The following is a 25,534-nucleotide window of genomic DNA, read 5'->3' on the forward strand; positions in this document are numbered from 1 at the left end:
GGCCTATTTAAGGGGAAATTGCTTAGTTCTGCCTCCAGGACAAGACCCATGACTAATGATCCTCTATTTGGGAAGCCAGCAATCTGGGCGGCGCACGACGAAATAGGCCTAGCTGATTATTGAGTTTTGTCTGTCAGTGAAAAGCATCTAAAATGTGTGACGATAATGTGTCTTGAGTATAATTTAAAATATTGAGACAAGAAGAAGCAGAGAGGTGTGTGGCCAATATATGGGCGTCTTTCTCCAGAATGAATGCACTCAGCTCTCCAGAATGTGCTCTGCTGTCTCCAGACAATTCTTGAACATTCATTGTTTTATTGTGTGAATTGTTTGCCCTTTGATTATTTATTTTGATCAATTCCCCATTACATATGTAACCAGTAGGCCTAGTAAATGTACTGTTAATCCCTGTCATTTGGTTACATTAATTACTGTTAATGCATGCATTACAATAATTTACCGTTCTCATTCTCGGAGTGGAAACGTTGTTTGCAACCTGCTACACTTGTGAGAAACACGTTTTGGTTTATTTCATAATCATAATTTAGGAGTTTTGTCCATTTTTTATTGTCTTTTGTTTGGAGTGCTCCATGTGAGCAGTGAGCATGTGTGGTTTCTCTGTGCTGATAACGTTGAGGGAGCGCGTGCCCCTGAGCCCACCAACCTCCTGAGTTGATACAATGTTGCACTTCACTAGCATATCTCAGAAAAAATACATATCACATGTAGTGTTCCACAAGATTAGATTTTTGTTCCGGTACTGTTCAGTTTATATATGTTACCCCATTGCAGCGTTATCAGAAAGCACAGCATTGATTTTCACTGCTATGCAGACGACGCAACTTTACATTTCTGTGTCACCAGAGGATTTTAGCTCCACGGATATATTTATTAGACTATATTAGTGATGTAAATACTTGGATGGCTCACAACTTCCTCCAGCTAACTCAAGACAAGACTGAGGTACTTATTGTTGGAGCCAAAGCACAGAGAGAATCTGGCCGCACATTTTAATTCACAGGTAATAAAGATAAAACACCAGGTAAAAAACCCAGGTGTCATTTTAGATTCTGAACTCAATTACGAATATGCACATTAGGAATGTGACCAAAATAGCTTTTTACCACCTGAGGAACATTGCCAAGGTGTGGCCGTTTCTCTCTCAGGCTGATACAGAGAGACTCATCCATGCTTTTATTACAAGCAGGCTTGACTACTGTAATGGTCTCCGAATAGCACACATTACAGTTCCGTATGGAACAGCGGGGACTGTGGAGCGACACAAACATACACACACGCAATAACATACGCACTATACACACATGTATACATGGATTTTGTGTTGTAGATATGTGGTAGTAGAGTAGGGGCCTGAGGGCACACACTGAAGGTGTTGTGAAATCTGTTGTGAATGTATTGTAATGTAAATATATATATATATATATATATATACAGTGGAGAGAACAAGTATTTGATACACTGCCGATTTTGCAGGTTTTCCTATTTACAAAGCATGTAGAGGTCTGTAATTTTTATCATAGGTACACTTCAACTGTGAGAGACAAAAATCCAGAAAATCACATTGTATGATTTTTAAGTAATTAATTAGCATTTTATTGCATGACATAAGTATTTGATACATCAGAAAAGCAGAACTTAATATTTGGTACAGAAACCTTTGTTTGCAATTACAGAGATCATACGTTTCCTGTAGGTCTTGACCAGATTTGCACACACTGCAGCAGGGATTTTGGCCCACTCCTCCATACAGACCTTCTCCAGATCCTTCAGGTTTCGGGGCTGTTGCTGGGCAATACGGACTTTCAGCTCCCTCCAAAGATTTTCTATTGGGTTCAGGTCTGGAGACTGGCTAGGCCACTCCAGGACCTTGAGATGATTCTTACGGAGCCACTCCTTAGTTGCCCTGGCTGTGTGTTTCGGGTCATTGTCATGCTGGAAGACCCAGCCACAACCCATCTTCAATGCTCTTACTGAGGGAAGGAGGTTGTTGGCCAAGATCTCGCGATACATGGCCCCATCCATCCTCCCCTCAATACGGTGCAGTCGTCCTGTCCCCTTTGCAGAAAAGCATCCCCAAAGAATGATGTTTCCACCTCCATGCTTCACGGTTGGGATGGTGTTCTTGGGGTTGTACTCATCCTTCTTCTTCCTCCAAACACGGCGAGTGGAGTTTAGACCAAAAAGCTCTATTTTTGTCTCATCAGACCACATGACCTTCTCCCATTCCTCCTCTGGATCATCCAGATGGTCATTGGTAAACTTCAGACGGGCCTGGACATGCGCTGGCTTGAGCAGGGGGACCTTGCGTGCGCTGCAGGATTTTAATCCATGACGGCGTAGTGTGTTACTAATGGTTTTCTTTGAGACTGTGGTCCCAGCTCTCTTCAAGTCATTGACCAGGTCCTGCCGTGTAGTTCTGGGCTGATCCCTCACCTTCCTCATGATCATTGATGCCCCACGAGGTGAGATCTTGCATGGAGCCCCAGACCGAGGGTGATTGACCGTCATCTTGAACTTCTTCAATTTTCTTCCAGTTGTTGCCTTCTCACCAAGCTGCTTGCCTATTGTCCTGTAGCCCATCCCAGTCTTGTGCAGGTCTAAAATTTTATCCCTGATGTCCTTACACAGCTCTCTGGTCTTGGCCATTGTGGAGAGGTTGGAGTATGTTTGATTGAGTGTGTGGACAGGTGTCTTTTATACAGGTAACGAGTTCAAACAGGTGCAGTTAATACAGGTAATGAGTGGTGAACAGGAGGGCTTCTTAAAGAAAAACTAACAGGTCTGTGAGAGCCGGAATTCTTACTGGTTGGTAGGTGATCAAATACTTATGTCATGCAATAAAATGCAAATTAATTACTTAAAAATCATACAATGTGATTTTCTGGATTTTTGTTTTAGATTCCGTCTCTCACAGTTGAAGTGTACCTATGATAAAAATGACAGACCTCTACATGCTTTGTAAGTAGGAAAACCTGCAAAATCGGCAGTGTATCAAATACTTGTTCTCCCCACAGCCTTAATTTTGCTGGACCCCAGGAAGAGTAGCTGCTGCCTTGGCAGGAACCAATAATAAATACAAATTACACCAGTTTTAAGGTCTCTCACTGGCTACCTGTGAGTTTTAGAATTCATTTAAAGATTATTCTATTGGTTTTTAAATCAATTCACGATTGTGCACCCCAACACATGTCAGACATGCTTTTAAGTTATGTACCCAGTATGTCCATCAGGTCCTCTGGCACTGGCCTTTTAACTATCCCAACGCCTAGGACCAAGAGGCATGGAGAGTCAGCTTATAGTTATTATAACCCCAGCCTCTGGAATAGCCTGAGGGGGGCCGAAACTGTGGACATATTTAAAAGAGATCTTAAAACATACGTTTTTAGCTTTTTAGTCGTTCAGTTTTTACATTTAGCAGATGCTCTTATCCAGAGCATAAATAAAAATAAAAATAAATCATACTGGCCCCCCATGGGAAACGAACTCACAACCCTGGCGTTGCAAACGCCATGCTCTACCAACTGAGCTACATCCCTGCCGGCCAATCCCTCCCCTACCCTGGGCCAATTGTGCACCGCCCCATGGGTCTCCCAGTCACGGCAGAGCCTGGATTCAAACCAGGATCTCTAGTGGCACAGCTAGCACTGCGATGCAGTGCCTTAGACCACTGCACCACTTGGGAGACTTTGGTTTTTTATCCTCTTATGTTTGTTGTTTAATAAAATAAAATATTTAATTCATTGTCATTATAATTTTTTTCCTGTGAAGAACATTGCGTTGCATTCCATGTCTGACATGTGCTGTATAAATAAAGCAAGATTTGATTTGAATGTGTCCTTATGGCAAAGGCTTTAGTTGAATTTTAACTTTTTGATTTTTATAATGTTTATTCAGTTTTATGATTGACCACGTGACAATACTTTTGAGAAACGAAAACGTGCATATAAAAATAATCATAACTGGCATGCAGTTAACACTTATTTTTCTTAAAACTGCATTGTTGGTTAAGGGCTTGTAAGTAAGCATTTCACTGTAAGGTCTCTACACCTGTTGTATTCGGCGCATGTGACAAATACAATTTGATTTGAGATATTTAGAAATAAATTGTAAGCTTCCCCAAACTTCAAACTCAAGAGCTGCCTATGGTCTTTATTAGAACACACATTATCAAAATTCTCAAGCGCGTGAACACAGGAGGTCGCGTGAAAAACGGGCCCGCATATAGAAATAAAATGCCCATCCTACTGATTTAGTTCTGCAGCAGCAGCTGGTCTGTAATTTCTAACAGACACAGCACTCGGACCAGCAGAACCATCAGGCAGCAGGTATTTCTCTCTTTGATACCCGTTTGATTTTGAATGTGAATTTGCGCCACTTCAGCTCAGCCAATCAGAAAACCGGGCCGGCCCATCTCGGTAGGGGAACAGCCGTTGCCTACTGGTCAGCCAAATGCTCAATATTGATTATTGTGACAACAGAGAAATGTCACAAAAGTCGTAGAAAAACAGGCCGATGAGCCGCCGGCCATGTTTATTTGTAGAAAAAATGCATCATTGCATTTTTTTTTTTTTTTCGACCAGCCCTATCTAATAAAAAATGGTCCGTGCTATCTGCCTTTTCCCAGAATAATTGTCAGACGGCCAATTCGCCCTGGCAGCAAGCCAACATAATTCATGGAGAAGACCTACGTTCGGTTCAAGTCAGGGCTGCTGCCGTTCGCTATATTATTTTCTCTGTTTTGTTGTTACAAACAAGTAAGCTTTTAATTATTTTTCTTGAAAACGACAAGGCCAAAGCTTTTAATTTTTCAAAAACAGGGAAAAGTCGACTGAGTTCAGCAGCGCACTTTCAAATCAAAAGGCAGTTGAGTCACCAGAGGAAAAACAGACATTGAAGAAAACAGGGAGAGAACAGCCTTGTCGTCAAATTACAAATACAGTCATTTATCAAGATCAAAAGATGTCATTATTATTTCAGTTACTGCACTGAATATGTTAAGTTGGCTATTTCTATATATAATCAAATAATCCATATCTTACCCTGCCTTGGTTCGCATTTGGACTATTGTACTTTCACTTTCCAAATAACGTTTGCGAGATGTGGAGGCAGGGCTAAAATCATGAAACTCCTGTCAATTTGGTGAAAGCCTATGTTGTATCAGTCGGTAAAATAAAACATTTCCCCATGATTTCACTTGTAAATTGTTCGCCTGTGAAAATCAGGAAATCGTGTTGGAACGCTTCATAGTTATATCATTATTTTCACTGGAGATATGGGATCACACACTATCACATTATCATAACGCTTTTAATACAATGACCTACACTCCAGATCGCCAAATCAGATAATAGATGGTATGGCCATACTTGTCTGGAACACATCCATCTGTTTATATCGTCATGACAAAGTGTAGATTTCGTTTAGATGTGCTCAATCTAAACAGAGTACCAAATTATTAACCCTTCAAGTACCATGTCACAATGCGCTGTGTCTGTAGGATAACCGGACAGGCTTTAAGCTAATATTTTATTTAAATACCCATAAAGGTTATCAAAAGGGATGTTTATTCTGAGTGGATATTAGCCCCATTGTGAATCCATATTAAATGTGTGATTTCGTAAAAAATAAACGTGTTTGTTTTTAAAGAACATTTAGCCTGCAATTTAATTTGATGAATTTGTTTCCGTAATCCCCATTGTTTTCATGTAATTTAAACTACATACAAACAATAATGCTGCAATGAAGCAGGAAGGCATGCACGCTAAGGGCTTTTTCTTAGCATGATGCAAAGCATGATCATTCTCATTCATTCTGATTGTGTCCCTCAAACGCCTTTGTTTAGATTTACATCATTTAATAGGATCTCTGTGGTAGGCTAACAACCCATATAAATATAATTTTTGAATATAACGGGCTTGGAAACTCTAACCCTGGCAATTCATTATATTTCTATGCAACAACCACTCTATGACATTAGCAGCCATAGAGACAGAACGTGTTTCATCTTTATGGTGGCAGTCTCAAAGAAAAACTATATTCATTGAGATGGAATGTTAAAACCTTCTATGTAATAACCATAAATATTGTAAACTATATGATTAAAAAAAAGAAATTGTCCCATTGACTTTTTTTTCTCTCTCATATGATCTTTGTAAAATGTCAACATAAGTACTGGTCGTCTAACATCTAAATTATTATTAAGATGAACTTTCTTGACATTCTAAAGATACATTTAGTAAACATTTCCTGATGGTGGTTTCCACCTGTAGGATATCCCTCCAAGGTAAACAATGATGAGGGCAGCAGGTGAGTCACCAGGTAGGCCAAACACATCCATGAGTGCAGCCAAGACACAACATCTGCTCCTGTGAAGGACCTGCTGGACCCCTCCACACTCCCAGGACAACCAGTTACCCAGACTTACCAGATATGTTGTATAATATTGTAACGGGCTGTAGCAGCATCACAGACTGTCAAACTCAACCTTTGTTGTCCAGTGGGAACCCCACTTTGAATCCAGTTTATAAACTGTGACTTACATTTTTCATTTAACATTTAATCACTCTGAGTTGATAGTTTGGTTTACTGACCGAAATGACAAGGAATCCAGTCAACAGTCAGAGAGAGAAGGTCCATCTGCCTTTAGTTGAGGACAATCAGAAGTGTCCATCATGTGCCAGAGCATCAGCAGAGCATCCCAAAGTCATCCCTAAATCTGCCCCCTCCCTCAGGTGTAAGGTGACAGGACTACTCATGTTGCTAGCTTATTGAATGGATGATACTTAAAATGTAACCCTTGCAATTGCCATTAATAAAAGCATATGCCCATAGGTAATAACACGTCAAAACAAAACATTGAAATAAACGTTTGTTTAGTGTTGGATAGGTAAAACAAACAGCTCGTGTAAAAAGAAAACTATAGGTTTAATGAATAAAGTGAATGTTAATGAATGTTTCTTGCATGCAACTGAAGCCTGCAGGTTAATTGCTCCACCAAAGGAAATGGCAGGTTTAGCCTGCTTGGACCCAGGAGCAGCCAGAGAAGGTCATCAGAACAAGCCTAACTTCACCAGAACCACCATGTCTGAGGACACAGGGGGGAAGGTACCATGGTACATGACCCTACTACATGAGAAGGTTCATCATTTTATACAGATTGGTGGGGATCAGTCTGAAATCAAAACATCCATGTAGACACTTTATTGATAGCCCAGATCTGATGGTTGTTAGCACTATGGTTGGTTCAGTGGGCTGTGCACCATATTAGAGGTTGGTAGTGACTGTAGTTGTAGTATTGTAATCCCACTTTTTACAGGAGCAGAACATACTGATGTTAGGTGAGGAAATCACTCGCCTGTCAGAGTTTGAAGAGGAGTGTTCGAAGAAAGACAAAGAGATCTCTGTGCTTCAGGAGGAGCTGACAGAACTGATCATTTCTGGTAATGAGGATGTGGTCAGAGGTCAGGGAGGAAGTAGGAACTTTTCTGCACTGTATATTTCAGACTTCTGTGAGAGTATTTCAGCTCATGTACTGAACAAGTTGTGACTTTTGTTCATTTGATACGGTCTGATGGGTATACAGCCATATACTGATTACCACAGCAGTGCTCTAACTTTAACAGTACCATCTGTCCCTCTGCCTTTGAACCCTCAAGGTTGACTAAAATGGAAACTAAAACAAAATGAAAAAGAAACAAAAAAGAAAGTAAAAACTAGAAACTTCAGGTTACAAGACTGTTCAAACTAAAACTGATACCAGATCCAACAGAGCACAGCACACGTCTAGAATTAAATATAAAAACCTGTCAAACTAAAATAAAACCAATAAAAAGCCTAAATTGTATAGAAAAAAAAAAGTGAAAATGAGGAACTGAAGTAACCTTGGTCATCTGACAAACTTCTCTGTGGGCTTCTTTGTATTGAAGGCGGAGTTGATAGTGCGTCTGTCAGAGGAGGCCAGGAATCTGAGGGAGGTGGAGAAGGAGGTGCAGGAGAAGAGCCAGCAGATAACCAGGCTAGAAGAGGAGCTCCACAGGCTGAGAGAGGCCAGCCCTGGGTGGGGTCCTGAATGTGGAGGGTTCGGAGCCCTGTTGGACAGAGAAGCAACTCACTCTGAGACAGAACACCAAGACATAGAGCATGAGGTTAACCCTTAGTTAACTTGGTCAGAGTTAGGAATGAATCATTTGATAATATTTGAAATTGATGTAAAGACTGCACGTAATGTTACCATCTGTGTCACGACTGTCTGTGAGATGCGGTAAACGAAGTCAGGCGCAGGACACAGAACTCTCGGATACGTACTTTTAATACGAAAAGGATCCAAAAGGACACAGAAAATAACTCCACGCAGGGAGGAAATAACCCGCTCACAAAATAGACAACCGTGAAGGGGAAAACAATCACACACAAAGTACAGATGAGAGACGGGTAATATAAGGGAAACAATTAACATAATGACGAACAGGTGTAAAAAATACAGACAAAACTAAACAAACACCGATAACATCGAACGGCAGTAGCTAGTACTCGGGGACGACGAACGCCGAAGCCTGCCCGAGCAAGGAGGAGGAGCAGCCTCGGCAGAATCCGTGACAATCTGGTATAAGACCTAAAACTGATCTAATCTTGCATGGTGGCCTTGTCTGAGTCTGAGCCTCAAACACAGCTCTTCAGATATACAGATAATGCTGTGGACAGTGAGGAGGAAGACAACAGAGTATCACTTACTGAACAGATGAGAGAAGTGGAGAGAACTTAGAGGAGGCCAGGAAGAATTATGTGATCTCTTCTGGTGTGTACAGACTTATCAACCATAGGTTTAGAACCCTAAACTGGGTGGTTGAGACCGTAATCCCAAATTTAACCCTGGCCCCATATGTACTTGCAGAGATCTGAGAGGATTGGATAGGTAGATAGATATTATCCCAATCAATACTGTATTTGTACTCTGCAGGTACAGTGAGTTCCTTGTGTAGAACTCTGTCCATAAAGGAAGGAGAGCTGATCTCTGCTAAAAGCCAGCAGGATGAGTTGAGACAGCAGCTGAAGGACCGGTTGGTCCAGCTACAGGCCATGTCTAGGAAGGTAGTGAAGAACAGGTTTTTCCAGCTACAGGCCATGTCCAGGAAGGTATGCATTGAGTGTGTATATTTGTACATTAGGCTATATAGCTATATATGTGAATCAGACCTGGGTCAAATATGTATTTCAAATAATTTCAATACTACAGCTGCTCATGATTTAGCTCATGATAACAGCAGGCAGTGTTTGCACTTTTGGCACACTTCCGTTGTTTCCATTGTGCCTAGATCGAGCACACCTAAAGTCCTTTCAAATAAACTGTGAATGTGACTTTTCTATGAACTGCCTCTACTTTCAGTTATTTTAGTTCTTTACTTTCAGTTCTCCTGTTTATGTGTATAAGAAACTCGTGACAATGCTGGAGGAGGAGAGTGGAACTCATGATAATGCTGGAGGAGGAGAGTGGAACTCATGATAATGCTGAAGGAGGAGAATGGAACTCATGATAATGCTGAAGGAGGAGAATGGAACTCATGATAATGCCGAAGGAGGAGAATGGAATTCATGATAATGCTGGAGGAGGAGAATGGAACTCATGATAATGCTGAAGGAGGAGAATGGAACTCGTGATAATGCTTGAGGAGGAGAATGGAACTTGTGATAATGCTTGAGGAGGAGAATGGAACTTGTGATAATGCTGGAGGAGGAGAATGGAACTCATGATAATTATCATTTGATAACTTTGTTTATACTCTACACTTCCTCTTAAAGAGACATGCCCATGGTTAGAAAGCCTAAATACTTTTGTGTTTGAATTCATATTCGGCTTATTATTTTCATGAACTGTGCTAGATAAGGCATTGGTTACACTTCTAGCAAAGTACAATTTCCTTCCAACTAAGATAAATAGTTTAACGTCCAAGCGAAAAAGTACCAATGTCACTTTTCAGGCTCATTAACACATTGTAAATAGATACTTTTACTGTTGGATATTTGGTTAACATTTAAGATTATTTCTGTTAGAAGTGTATGTATCTACCAAATGTGTAAGTGGTTGGAAACATGCCATGTTGTCTCAAAAAGTCACACTTGTTGAACCAATATAGCCTAGCTACGCTTTGTGTTAACCACCATGGAAGTGTTCATAACCCCAGGTTGAAGAGTGAAAAGCATTTGCATTGTTGTTTGTGAGAGCAAAGCTCTTTACAATAACAAAATATATACTGTATGAGCATCATCTAGTAAAATCGTATGGAGGTAAAGGAAGGAAGATTCACACACACTGCGATTATGTTTTAGGTTTCTCACTGGAGCGTTCTCAGTCAACTAATAGGACTAAAGTATTATATTGTGTTACAAGTTGGGATTAAAATGGATTTAATTTGGATTTTTTTGTCACAGTTTTACACAAAATACTCTAATGTACCCTGTGATTCTACTACAGGTTGTAGTCCAGGTGGAAGAGGAGTGTCCCAGAGGAAAAAGGAAGGAGCAGAGGTCAAAGGTCAGACTAGAAGCTCAGCCGAGCGCTGAAGCCCAGAGGATCCTGAGGAGAGAGGTCCAGGTCTGCCAGGAGACCATTGACTCTCTGAACCTGAAGAGCAACAACAGCCTAGTGGCTCTGGAGTAGATAAAGACCAGGGTATGACTGACCTCTCCTCATTCATAGTCATCTGGAGTACAGACCAGGGTATGACTGACCTCTCTCCTCATTCGTAGTCATCTGGAGTACAGACCAGGGTATGACTGACCTCTCTCCTCATTCATAGTCATCTGGAGTACAGACCAGGGTATGACTGACCTCTCTCCTCATTCGTAGTCATCTGGAGTACAGACCAGGGTATGACTGACCTCTCTCCTCATTCATAGTCATCTGGAGTACAGACCAGGGTATGACTGACCTCTCTCCTCAAGTCATCGTCATTATGCTGTTGCCATATGCAACGATGTATTGACAAATGATGCAATAATGTTAACTTTACGTTTATAGATAGTGTATCAATCAGATACAGATCAATCTCCTTCCAGTTTAGTGTAGGCCTTGGTTTCGGCGGTTTTCTCACTGACGTATTAATGTGTGGTTACACTGACAGCACTGACAAACTGCACTGAATGTTAAACAATTTAGAGCTGTTCATAAATGGTTGAACTACATAGAAGCTATTGGCACCTTTAGAAGGCTGTGTGGATAAACCTGGTTCCATCTACATTATTTATATCTATACTTTGTTGTTATTGTTTATTAAGTCATAATTAAACCTGGTTCCATGTCTTCCAACATGAGAGGCTGAGATTGAAGATCATCCAGGCGGTGTTCTCTTCTCCTGGAGCCAAACAACCCCAGACTGAAGACAGTGATCAGACTCTTCTCCCCACTATGCAGGTACCTTTGGGGAGTAGTTTGATTTAACTTTAATTGAGCTTCATCCAGGTAAATGTTTACAGGTCAATCCATTACTAGGTAACAGAGATTTACAATAGTCCCTTATATCCAATGTCTTATGTCTGATAGTAAAACTGTTGACAGATTGATTCAAGATTTGGTGATCTTGAAGTCACACAGCAAACTACAAGCAAAAAATCTGTAAATTTACAATGTACCAGTCATAGAATAAAACGCAATATCTCTGTAGCCTATACCTTTTTATCAAAGTGCTGTGTTTACCTAGGCTTTTGGGTTTCATGTGTACAATAACTAAATATCCATCCAAGTAAATGTTTCCAGGTCAATCCATTACTGGGTAACAGAGATTTACAATAGTTCCTTATTTCCATTGTCTTATGTCTGATAGCGCAACTGTTGACAGATTGATACAAAATTTGGTGATCTTGAAGTCACACAGCAAACTAAGTTTTTACAAGCTAAAAAACAAATGTACAATGTACCAGTCATACAATCAAACTCAATATCTCTGTAGCCTATACTCTTTAACTAAAGTGTTAATCTAGGGTTTTGCAGTACAATAGTTTGTCATATATTCTTGGATCATATCATTTGTCTTAGCATTGATGACTTGATGAAGTAATATACCATACACATTTACTTATAAATATGTTTGAAATTCTTTTTACTCATAAAAACTATTCTGTAAACATATTTTTAAAACCTTGCCTTACCTTTTCAAGTTCTCACAGACAGCATTGATATTTCCTGATCTGGGGATGCCTATCAAATGGAATCAGTAATTAGTCAAACACAATGGGCTGCTTTTCCGGACAGAGATTAAGCCCTTTTCAATGGAGATTCTCCATTTTAAGTGCTTTTTAGTCCAAGGATAGGCTTAATCTATGCCTGGGAAACTGGCCCATTAAATTCAAATTTCACAACCAGAAGAGGTCACTTAGTAACACAATGTGATGAAAGATATTAATAGATTTCCAAACATACCTGTGTCAGTATTTGAGGGCCTATAAAAAAGTCAGATGTCCAATATTGTAATAAACCATGATGTTAACAAACAGTAGTAATCTAGACCATACCTGGGTTCAAATACTATTTAGGGTATTTCAATTACTTTCAAAGACATTTGGAAATAAGTATTTTGATATTTTTTATTTGAAAACACAAGTCATTGAATATTGGTCTGTATTTGGAAATACACTTAGAAAATTGTGGCATGTATTTATTAAATATATAGTATTTATACAAATATTTAAATACTCCCATGCAATTGAATCAGGTCTGTTAGGTATTTGAAATAATGTATTTGGAAATAAGTATTAGAAAATACTTTCGAATAGTAGTCTGTTTAGAGGAAAGTATTTGAAAATACACTGAACAAAAATATAAACGCAACATGTAAAGTGTTGGTCCCATGAGCTAAAATAAAAGATCCCAGACATTTTCTATACGCACAAAAAGCTTATTTCTTTCAAATTTTGTGCACAAATTTGTTTACATCCCTGTTAGTGAGCATTTCTCCTTTGCCAAGATAATCCATCCACCTGACGAGTGGCATATCAAGAAGCTGATTAAACAGCATGATCATTACACAGGTGCACCTTGTGCTGGGGACAATAAAAGGATACTCTAAATATGCAGGTTTGTCACAAAACACAATACCACAGATGTCTCAAGTTTTGAGGGAGCGTGCAATTGGCATGCTGACAGCAGGAATGTCTGCAAGATCATTTTATGTTAATTTCTCTACCATAAGCCACGTTGTTTTAGAGAATTTTGTCAATATATCATCAACACTAAGAGAAAAACATGACCTGGTGATTCTCTCTTCCCCAAGAAATCGTGTACATAAGCATTGTACTGATGTCACAACTTCCTCCGAAGCTGCCTCCTCTCCTGGTTCGGGCAGGCTTCGGCGTTCGTCATCACCGGCCTTCTAGCCACTGCCGCTCCTCATCTCATCATTCCAGTTGTTTTGTCTTGTCTATTACACACACCTGGTTCATATCCCCTCATTAGTACTTGTATAAGTGTTCCCTCTGCCCCATTGTCCTTGTGTGTGATTGTTTATTGTGAGGAGAGCGTAGCTCTGTTGAGCGCCGTGTATTTTGTATTGCCGGGATATTTTTCCCCGTGTGCCTGTTTTGCACACTGGACTGTTTGACGCATTTCTGCATAACTCTGTATTCCGGAATAAATTCTGTATTCTGTGATTTACCCTCCTGCGCCTGACTCCTTCAAATCACCCATCACAACTGAATTCACCAGCACCAGCTGCGTGCCCTGTGTTGATTCTACATTCCTTGATGAGCACAATGGTCTCAGGTAAGAGTGGTCCTTTTATTTCAGCTCATGAAATATCGGACCAACACTTTACATGTTGCGTTTATATTTTTGTTCAGTGTAGATTTAATTTATTCCCGGTACTTGACCTCCTATGTGTTCACACGCGTGCATCAAAACAAGATAAATGAAATTGAATATAAATTAACTTTCATTTTCAGTCTCATTCTGCGGTTTGATAAAAACTCACTGGAGCGCGATCAGCGTGTTCTAGGCTCTCTTACAAAGATACAATGTTTGCTTTCCAGTCTTGGTGATGTTGTAATCTGTACATTTCCCCATGCTTCTGCGCTATAACCTTTAGCCCCCTCATACTCTGCTCTCTGGGGCAGACGCTCCAAGCAGCTACTGTACCTGTATTATAACGCTAACTTACCAGTGTCATTTTTTGTGTCACGCCTGCTCCCGCTCTCGCTCCCGCTCCCGCTCCCGCCCCCTGGTGCTCGAGGACGCCAGGCTGCCCATCATTACGCAGACCTGTCACCATCGTTACGTGCATCAGCGACCAGTAATGAACAAGGACAGTGTGAGAGTGAGGCTATAGTTTTATAGCACTTTGACCATATCTTAATTGTCATCATAGCATTGATAACGTGAAGCAATAGAGCGTACATCTTTTGTCATACGGCTGAAGTTCTTGACAACTCACCATTACTTACTTCCAAAACGAACACATGCAAGACGCTGTACCTTCTTCTGTTTCATTGTACATTGCTTGGTGTTTCCTCTAACTCTGATGATGCCTAATAGAAGGAAACATATTACTCAATAAAACATTTCAAGTTCAGCCCCAAAGTAGAACAATAACAACAACCGGTCAGCTAACCTTAACACAGTGACTGTTCAAAATGAAAATATGGACTCTTTAAAATGTACATGATATCAACATACCTCTACAGCAATTACTGTCACTGGAGAAAAAGTCACTGTTGTTGGACTTTTTTTCCTCCTTAGAATTACAAATCCTATTATTATTATTATTATTATTATTATTATTAGGACTGATGCCGCAACACCAATTATGATTCCAGTTTCTATTTTTGAGGATTGTGGTCCACATTCAGAATTGGACAAATAAGTTCCTGGTCTAAGTTCTTGAAGACCTAAGGATTTACACCTGTAACACATAATATAACAGTCTGAGATACCAATCTGATAATTCAACTTTCCGTTTTATTGTAGATTTGTACTTTAGTATATTATTGTAGTCTTTATCTTACACTTTTGATTTATGTAAACATATGTGAACTTACTTGGTGTGTGGCTGGCAGGATGTTAATGATCCATTTGAATAAGTATCACCAATGCAGTCAGCACACACAGTATCTGTAGATGTTGTTCCTGCATAAATAGATGTTGAAATGTTAATTAAAAATTGCATTTAGTTTTTCCCCTACTAATTTAATTCCATTAACTGTAATGATTATTCACACTGAAGTTAACTTGACTCAATTGAATTATGACAACACAATTAGTTTTATGAGTGAGACAGAAGACCAACCTGTGTGGCTGATGTATTGACCAGGTTTACAGCTGCTGTGTCTCTGGGCTGCTCTACAACCATCCTTAGTTGGGTCTAGACAGTAGAACCCCTCCAGTGTCCCACAGACAGTGTCTGATGAAGGTCTACATGGCTGCTTTACCTTCAAACCCAAACCTATTGAGAAAACATTGTGTGTTATATCTGATGCAAAATATGAGACACATTTCATTCATACAACTGACATCCTCGTAGCATAACAGCATAGACTAACATGTCAGTGTTTGTGTCAGGGTTTCAGTGCAGACACATAGGACCACTCTTACCTGGATCACAGTTGGTACACACTTTGCATTTTATGAGACCATTGGGCTCATCAAGGAATGTAGAATCAACACAGGGCACACAGCTGGTGCTGGTGAATTCAGTACAATGCTTATAAACACGATTTCCTGCAGAAGAGAGAATCACAATGTCATGTTTTTCTGTTGGTGTTGATGATGTATTAACGTCTGGTGATTCATATGATGTAAAGAGACGGTCCTTACCTGGTGAACACATGGGACAACATTCATCCCCTATTCTGTACTCGGCTCTACCACATGCAATACAGGATCCAATGCTTTCAAGCACCAATATAATATTTATCTGGAAGTAGAGAAAATATACACTAATCACTCAAATTGAAACTGATGTGTATTCATAAAACTTACAGAACTAGTTAGGAAAATTCTAACAAATATTCACAATTCAAATATAATGTAATTATGTAGGACCATTTTAAACTGCCTTTTGTAAATGTGGTGGCGTACTGTGAATTGAGCATACTATGAATTGAGCGTACTGTGAATTGAGCATACTGTGAATTGAGCATACTGTGAATTGAGCATACTGTGAATTGAGCATACTGTGAATTGAGCATGCTGTTTGGTGCCAGGAATATATGTTGCGTGAAAAGAGAGCCTCATACAAACCATCCTGATCTCGCAAGTTTACATTCTGTTTCGCGGCATACGAGGCTAGTAAAAACATGCCAAGCCACAAAATGTGCAAATCAGAAATGTTTCACTTACAGTCCATATCAAGGTTTCAAACTGTGCCATGGTTCCTCAATCCTCTCCAACTCACTGGAAGACCCACACACTGGATTTATGAAGTTCTTAGGAGTTTTGAAGTATCGAGATGAACTGACCTGTACAATTAATGTATTTTAGTATGTATGTACTGTATAGTAAGAATAGCTAAATTATATTCTGCTTAAATATTGCATACACTGCCCAGTTAATAAATACAATATAGTAATGTACGTTGGCTGGCCACCCTGAGTTATCAGTCACCACCATCAACGTGAATAAAACTGAACTAAATCATAAAAATATATAATGACCTTTCACTTAGTAAATTATGATATCTTGCTGAATTGAATCACTGAAAAAAACTGTGATAAGCTATTTATCAACTTTGAGAATTATGAAACAGAAATTGGAAAATGATTATTAGCGAATGGTGCCCTCTTGTGGTGACGTAGCCTTGTACATGGAGCAATGTCCGTTCTACCAAAGACAGTACAGTATGAAGACAGACTAAAACTGCTTCACCAATAGAAATCCTCGATCACACTTGTAGGCGATGTCATGGCTACGTTGGCTCGCTAAGCGCATGCGTAGAAACACGTAATCGGGTCTTATGGTCATCTCGGTTTGCACATGCACCGAACTGCGCATGTGCAAACCGTCAACTCAAAAGGCACCCCTTCGATATAAAGTTGTTTTTGACGAAAATGAAAACGTGTCAGTTTGTCACTTTCACGACTACTTAAGACATTGGCTCCAATCTAGGTTGTGCCTTTAGTTTTCGAGAAAATGTACAACTAAGGAGGAATTTATCAATTCTCTAATTGATTTCTCAAACCCCAAACCCTGGCCTGGGGCCTCATTTATAAACCGTGCATATGTACAAAATAGACCCCAAAACATGCGTGTGCCAGTTTTCCCGCAAAAGTTGGCATTTATAAAAACTGAACTTGACATGAAAATGTGCTCATCTTCCTGCAAACTAGACAATGCCTACGCAAAGTTTCTAGTGGTTGAAGTATAGTTTGGAAACAGGCAAGTAGACTAGTATTTTGTACAAATGGGGGATATGATGGACAGGCTTATTCATAACAATAAACAGCTTAATAACGAGATGCAATCATTTGCCATTAGTGAGAAGAGAGGAAATCTACTTTGCATTTAAAGATACCGTAATTTTCGGACTATAAGCCGCGCCTTTTTTCCCATTTTTCGACCCTGCGGCTTATATAACGGTATATAAATCTATGGATTTTTACAGCTAACGGCCACTAGAAGACCTCCTAAATCTATGGATTTGACAGGTTACAGTCCACCAACTTTAACTCTATGGGCTCTATGACCGGTCCGCGCCCCCCACCTTTAAGCGGCGGGCTCCAGCAGGAAAAGCTGGAGGACGGAAAAGAGTGAGACAGGTAGCGCGCAAAAGTAAAAGTGGAACCGAGAGTGGTACGAGAGACAGAACGAGAGCAAGACAGACATTACGAGAGCGAGACAGTTTGTCTCTTTCCCGACAATCCCCTCTGTGCACAAACCCTTACATAAGGTAATTAAACATTAAAACACCTGCGGCTTATAGTCCAGTGCGGCTTATATATGTACACATCATTCAATATCATTCAATTTAGCTGCTGCGGCTTATACTCCGGTGCGCCTTATAGTGCGGAAAATACGGTAATTACTAATAGGCATCTAAATCCCAGAACCACACAGGGGGACCTAGTGAATGACCTGCAGAGAGCTGGGACCAAAGTAACAAAGCCTACCATCAGTAACACACTACGCCGCCAGGGACTCAAATCCTGCAGTGGCAGACGTGTCCCCCTGCTTAAGCCAGTACATGTCTAGGCCCGTCTGAAGTTTGCTAGAGTGCATTTGGATGATCTAGAAGAGGATTGGGAGAATGTCATATGGTCAGATGAAACCAAAATATAACTTTTTGGTAAAAACTCAACTCGTCGTGTTTGGAGGACAAAGAATGCTGAGTTGCATCCAAAGAACACCATACCTACTGTGAAGCATGGGGGTGGAAACATCATGCTTTGGGGCTGTTTTTCTGCAAAGGGACCAGGACGACTGATCCGTGTAAAGGAAAGAGTGAATGGGGCCATGTATCGTGAGATTTTGAGTGAAAACCTCCTTCCATCAGCAAGGGCATTGAAGATGAAACGTGGCTGGGTCTTTCAGCATGACAATGATCCCAAACACACCGCCCGGGCAACGAAGGAGTGGCTTCGTAAGAAGCATTTCAAGGTCCTGGAGTGGCCTAGCCAGTCTCCAGATCTCAACCCCATAGAAAATCTTTGGAGGGTGTTGAAAGTCTGTGTTGCCCAGCGACAGCCCCAAAAAATCACTGCTCTAGAGGAGATCTGCATGGAGGAATGGGCCAAAATACCAGCAACAGTGTGTGAAAACCTTGTGAAGACTTACAGAAAATGTTTGACCTGTGTCATTGCCAACAAAGGGTATATAACAAAGTATTGAGAAACTTTTGTTATTGACCAAATACTTATTTTCCACCATAATTTGCAAATAAATTCATTACAAATCCTACAATGTGATTTTCTGGATTTTTCTTTCTCATTTTGTCTGTCATAGTTGACGTGTACCTATGATGAAAATTACAGGCCTCTCTCATCTTTTTAAGTGGGAGAACTTGCACAATTGGTGGCTGACTAAATACTTTTTTCCCCCCACTGTACAGGCCCGTCTGAAGTTTGCCAATGAACATATGAATGATTCAGAGGAGAACTGGGTGAAAGTGTTGTGGTCAGATGAGACCAAAATTGAGCTCTTTGGCATCAACTCAACTCGCCGTGTTTGGAGGAGGAGGAATGCTGCCTATGACCCCAAGAACACCATCCCCACCGTCAAACATGGAGGTGGAAACATTATGCTTTGGGGGTGTTTTTCTGCTAAGGGGACAGGACAACTTCACCGCATCAAAGGGATGATGGACGGGGCCATATACCATCAAATCTTGGGTGAGAACCCCCTTCCCTCAGCCAGGGCATTGAAAATGGGTCGTGGATGGGTATTCCAGCATGACAATGACCCAAAACACACGGCCAAGGCAACAAAGGAGTGGCTCAAGAAGAAGCACAATAAGGTCCTGGAGTGGCCTAGCCAGTGTCCAGACCTTAATCCCATAGAAAATCTGTGGAGGGAGCTGAAGGTTCGAGTTGCCAAACGTCAGCCTCGAAACCTTAATGACTTGGAGAAGATCTGCAAAGAGGAGTGGAACAAAATCCCTCCTGAGATGTGTGCAAACCTGGTGGCCAACTACAAGAAACGTCTGACCTCTGTGATTGCCAACAAGGGTTTTGCCACCAAGTGCTAAATCATGTTTTGCAGAGGGGTCAAATACTTATTTCCCTAATTAAAATGCAAATCAATTCATAACATTTTTGACATTCGTTTTTCTGGATTTTGTTGTTGTTATTCTGTCTCTCACTGTTCAAATAAACCTACCATTAAAATTATAGACTGATCATGTCTTTGTCAGTGGGCAAACTTACAAAATCAGTAGGGGATCAAATACTTTTTTCCCCCTCACTGTATATATATATATATATATACACACACACTGCTCAAAAAAATAAAGGGAACCCTAAAATAACACATCCTAGATCTGAATGAATGAAATAATCTTATTAAATACTTTTTTCTTTACATAGTTGAATGTGCTGACAACAAAATCACACAAAAATTATCAATGGAAATCAAATGTATCAACCCATGGAGGTCTGGATTTGGAGTCACCCTCAAAATTAAAGTGGAAAACCACACTACAGGCTGATCCAACTTTGATGTAATGTCCTTAAAAACAAGTCAAAATGAGGCTCAGTAGTGTGTGTGGCCTCCACGTGCCTGTATGACCTCCCTACAACGCCTGGGCATGCTCCTGATGAGGTGGCGGATGGTCTCCTGAGGGATCTCCTCCCAGACCTGGACTAAAGCATCCGCCAACTCCTGGACAGTCTGTGGTGCAACGTGGCGTTGGTGGATGGAGCGAGACATGATGTCCCAGATGTGCTCAATTGGATTCAGGTCTGGGGAACGGGCGGGCCAGTCCATAGCATCAATGCCTTCCTCTTGCAGGAACTGCTGACACACTCCAGCCACATGAGGTCTAGCATTGTCTTGCATTAGGAGGAACCCAGGGCCAACCGCACCAGCATATGGTCTCACAAGGGGTCTGAGGATCTCATCTCGGTACCTAATGGCAGTCAGGCTACCTCTGGCGAGCACATGGAGGGCTGTGCGGCCCCCCAAAGAAATGCCACCCCACACCATGACTGACCCACCGCCAAACCGGTCATGCTGGAGGATGTTGCAGGCAGCAGAACGTTCTCCACGGCATCTCCAGACTCTGTCACGTCTGTCACGTGCTCAGTGTGAACCTGCTTTCATCTGTGAAGAGCACAGGGCGCCAGTGGCGAATTTGCCAATCTTGGTGTTCTCTGGCAAATGCCAAACGTCCTGCAGTAAGCACAACACACACCTGTGGACGTCGGGCCCTCATACCACCCTCATGGAGTCTGTACTGACCGTTTGAGCAGACACATGCACATTTGTGGCCTGCTGGAGGTCATTTTGCAGGGCTCTGGCAGTGCTCCTCCTGCTCCTCCTTGCACAAAGGCGGAGGTAGCGGTCCTGCTGCTGGGTTGTTGCCCTCCTACGGCCTCCTCCACGTCTCCTGATGTACTGGCCTGTCTCCTGGTAGCGCCTCCATGCTCTGGACACTACACTGACAGACACAGCAAACCTTCTTGCCACAGCTCGCATTGATGTGCCATCCTGGATGAGCTGCACTACCTGAGCCACTTGTGTGGGTTGTAGACTCCGTCTCATGCTACCACTAGAGTGAAAACACCGCCAGCATTCAAAAGTGACCAAAACATCAGCCAGGAAGCATAGGAACTGAGAAGTGGTCTGTGGTCACCACCTGCAGAACCACTCTTTTATTGGGGGTGTCTTGCTAATTGCCTATAATTTCCACCTGTTGTCTATTCCATTTGCACAACAGCATGTGACATTTATTGTCAATCAGTGTTGCTTCCTAAGTGGACAGTTTGATTTCACAGAAGTGTGATTGACTTGGAGTTACATTGTGTTGTTTAAGTGTTCCCTTTATTTTTTTGAGCAGTGTATATATAAAACACTGGGATATAACCCAAACAAAAGAGCGAGGCGTAACCTCTACACAATACACAGGACGAGACCCGTAAACAACTAGAGCACAATACACGGTACTCAAGAGACCAACGGACATGGGACAATAGTCGACAAGGACAATGGGTAACTGAGGGCACATACTAACCAGGGGAAATGGGAACCAGCTGTGTGTAATGAGACAAGACAGTCCGGGGTTGGTGGTAATGATCCATGTCAGTGACGCCTAGAAAGCCGGTGACGTAGACCTGGTGAATGGAATGAGCAGCAGTACCGGGGAGATCCGTGACATTTCCACAGCCACCCCGGAATTTGGTTAAATTCCACACTCCTCAAAAGGCTCATCCCCCACGTCCTCTGTCATCTCGGAGAGAGTATTTATCCGGGCAACTGGCTTCGGAAAGTATTCACCCTTGAGATGTTTCTACAACTTGATTGGAGTCCACCTGTGGTAAATTCAATTGATTGGACATGATTTGGAAAGGCGACATGGTTCCAGTAATGCCTGGCGATAACCAAACTCTGCATTCCACAGTAAGAACATCATACCAAAGGTCAAGCATGGTGGTGGTGGTGTGATGGTTTGGGGATGCTTTGCTGCCTCAGGACCTGGACGACTTGCCTTAATAGAAGGAACCATGAATTCTGCTCTGTAGCAGAGAATTCTACAGGAGAATGTCAGGCCATCCGTCTGTGAGCTGAAGCGCAGCTGGGTCATGCAGCAAGACAATGATCCAAAACACACAATCAAGTCTACATGAAAATTGCTAAAAAGCAACAAATTGGAAGTTTTGGAATGGCCTAGTCAAAGTCCAGACCTAATCCCAATTGAGATGTTGTGGCAGGACTTGAAACAAGCAGTTCATGCTTGAAAACCCACACGTCACTGAGTTAAAGCAGTTCTGCATGGAAGAGTGGGCCAAAATTCCTCCACAGCGACGTGAGAGACTGATCAACAACTACAGGAAGCATTTGGTTGGAGTCATTGCAGCTAAAGGTGGCACAACCAGTTATTGAGTGTAAGGGGGCAATTACTTTTTCACACAGGGGAATTGGGTGTTGCATAACTTTGTTCATGAAATAAATATGTAATTGTTGTGTTATTTGTTCACTTATGTTCCCTTTATCTAATATTAGGTTTTGGTTGAAGATCTGATAACATTCAGTATCACAAATATGCAAAAGTAAAGAAAATTAGAAAGGGGGCAAATACTTTTTCATAGCACTGTAAATAATAGCAAATGATCGCATCTTTTTATTAACCTGTTTATTGTTATGAATAAGCCTGTCCATCATATCCCCCATTTGCACAAAATACTAGTCTACTTGCTGGTTTTCAAACTATACTTCAACCACTAGAAACTGTGCCTACGGATGGTCTAAAGTTTGCGAGAAGGTGAGTACATTTTCACTTCAAGTTCCGTTTTTTAAAATGGCAACTTTTGCGTGAAAACTGGCGCAAGCATGTTTTGGAGTCTAGTCTGTACATATACACGGTTTATAAATGAGGCCCCAGGTTTGTTTGCTCTGTTTCACAAGCGTTCTCGGAAATCTTGCAATGTTCCGCGTCTGGATTTAGAAACTCTGTGGTTCTACCCCCACAGCAGCGCAAAGAACAAACAGTACAGCCAGGCAAAGTCTGGGCTGCTGACTGGTGATCATGTGATGTTGTGTTCCTTATATTATTTTGCAGTGGAGGAAAAAGTACTCAATTGTCATACTTGAGTCAAAGTAAAAGATACTGTCGTATCTGAAGATTATGCCTTTGTTAAATGTTTTTCATGACGAAATGGAATGTTGGTTATGTTAGTATCACAAGACAATGGTTAGTATAATGTAACATATAATAGACAGGAAGTGTATTGTAAACTGGCCAGCAGAGGGAGCCCATCTTGTTGCATTGGTTATAAATAGGGGTACACGAAGAAGATAGGACAGAGCAGACATTAGAATTGGACACCACTGCTCTCCGGACTACGCGTGTCTGTAAACTCATGCTGAAGCTTGTGGTCTGAATAAACCTTATGATCAATGTTCAGTATGAGCAGACTCCTTTTGTTGACAGCAATAATTGCCACCATTCATCATATACGACAGAATGGCGAGCTTGCCAGGAGGGATGATGCAATCCTTCTTTGCTGCATTTGGAGTCGCCAAGCTAACTCAAGCTAACTTCGGTCTGGAGTCATGACCCGACCAAACACAGCTAAGTTGTTGGTTTTGTTACTGCTTGTGTACACTGGAGGAATGTACCCTTATGACCGTGCCTCAGGTGGTGTTTTTGCTGATGACTGGGGTCTGGCTAATCATTATACAAATTTTAAAAATTGTTTATAGAGATGTGTTGCTTGAATAGTAAGTCAAGAACAGTCGGGGCCAAGATATGTATACAATTTTAGAGCATTGCAGGTTTAGATAAGCCCTCGTGACGAGGCGACCACAGGGTGGGCCAAAATCCTGGACATGCGTTATGAGTGTTCAGGTTCAGTCTGGGACTGGGGGTTGGTGGGACATTTCTTGGGGATGGCTTACTCAACTTCTGTTCGACGGGATAGTTGCATTGGGGGGGATCGCTCACTGAAATAGCCATACCCACGGCAGAATAAATTTAGGGCAAACGAAACAGTAATCAATTAAAGGAACGCAATGCTGGGTTTTGTTACATGTTGTAGGCCGCAGTTAGCGAAAGGCTAATGCTAAAGGCTAATTGTGTTGCGTGCTACATGATAATCTCAACCTTAGAGGTTCACTGCGATGGATTCAAGCCTCTTAAACTTGTTTGTATGTGGTGGAACTGAAAGTTTTACGCAAATGTGAGCTCTGTTATGTGTAATTGTGTGAGTATAACGTATAAAATAGTGACGCTGTAGCGTAATGCTATCGGTCTATTGTGTGGGAAGCATGGGCTTAAGGGGATGTGCGCATGCGTGTGATTTTACGGGGCTAAAACTACAACATGTGTTTATGTGCTAAGCCTACAAAGCACGGCATTATGGGTAAGGGTCATAGGTCCCCCCAAGGGACAATAGTCACAGAATAGAGAGATTTTGGGGAAAAATCTCCTAGGTGTTAAACGGCTGTTGTTCGAACGTGAAACTATTTGGCGAGATGTAGTAAAGTTATAAATCAAATATATGTTGACGGAGTATAATTAATTAAGGTAAAAGACGATTAAAATTAAATGAAATGTTTTGGAGCGATCTATTTAATAAATGTATGGGCATGTGTTTAATTTTGCGACATTACACTACAGAACGGGGGAGTTGGAGTTTATGGCATGAGATTAGGGAACGTTTTGTTTTACGGCACTAGACGGCATCACGATGGGATGCTGCAACTCAAGCATGAGGTTAAATGATATTTGCGCATGCGTGGAATTCTGTAAAACAACACATTGGTTAAACTGCAGGGGGAGACAGAGGAACACAGACGACGGAACAAATACGCATAAAGAGATTTTAACACGATGATTCTAGTTTAAACTGCGATTGGTTAAAGATGAAACTTGTTTTGTAGCCTATTGAATTTATAAATTAAATATAGGATAATGGATTATAATAGATTGAATTAAATAATTAAATGACGGATTAAAAGCAAAATGTTTTTGGGCGATCTATAATTAGTCCTGAGTTTAGTCTTAGAGTGAATAATGTAGAACGAATGAATTTTGAATGGTTGGAAATACTCAGTGATGGCATGAACTACTAAAAGCTGTTCTTGTGTCTTTGTCCCTTGTCATGAGAGACAGGAGAGAGGGGGAGCGAGGAGATACAGGAAGTGATCACGTCACGTGGCAGAGGATCAAGTCAAAAAGGTTTTGGTACTGATTATGGTTACAAAATCTTTCCCTAACAGGATATGTGATGTTATGACAATTTTACATAGACTTGGCAAATACTATTTCATTAAAAATTGCATTTTGGAGGCTATGTGCATCACTGGGGTTTAATTACAGATGTGTTGGGAATCCAGGATGGATTGAGGAGTCTTCTGTAAATTTATGATAATTAGAGCTAA

General features: G+C 41.1%; 1 protein-coding gene across 7 annotated transcripts in view; it reads right to left on the bottom strand.

Moving 5' to 3' along the window:
* LOC121565411 (tumor necrosis factor receptor superfamily member 5-like) overlaps positions 1–25,534 on the bottom strand; it is a 140,524-nt gene that overhangs the window by 99,467 nt on the left and 15,523 nt on the right. For 6 of the 7 annotated variants that reach the window (XM_045207310.1, XM_045207312.1, XM_045207311.1 and 3 more), the window contains 7 exons: positions 16,343–16,461; positions 15,818–15,917; positions 15,596–15,721; positions 15,291–15,446; positions 15,043–15,130; positions 14,806–14,906; positions 14,449–14,532 (listed from right to left, as the gene is read on the bottom strand). In XM_045207310.1, coding sequence (XP_045063245.1) covers positions 14,449–14,532; positions 14,806–14,906; positions 15,043–15,130; positions 15,291–15,446; positions 15,596–15,721; positions 15,818–15,917; positions 16,343–16,372 — 685 coding nt within the window. In that variant the 5' untranslated portion in view covers positions 16,373–16,461. Of the gene's footprint in view, positions 1–5,060; positions 5,108–14,448; positions 14,533–14,805; positions 14,907–15,042; positions 15,131–15,290; positions 15,447–15,595; positions 15,722–15,817; positions 15,918–16,342; positions 16,462–25,534 lie in introns of those variants that run through there. The other variant, XM_045207314.1, reaches the window with a different exon arrangement.

This window comes from Coregonus clupeaformis, chromosome 24 (assembly GCF_020615455.1).
Source record: "Coregonus clupeaformis isolate EN_2021a chromosome 24, ASM2061545v1, whole genome shotgun sequence".
Taxonomy (NCBI): Eukaryota; Metazoa; Chordata; class Actinopteri; order Salmoniformes; family Salmonidae; genus Coregonus; species Coregonus clupeaformis.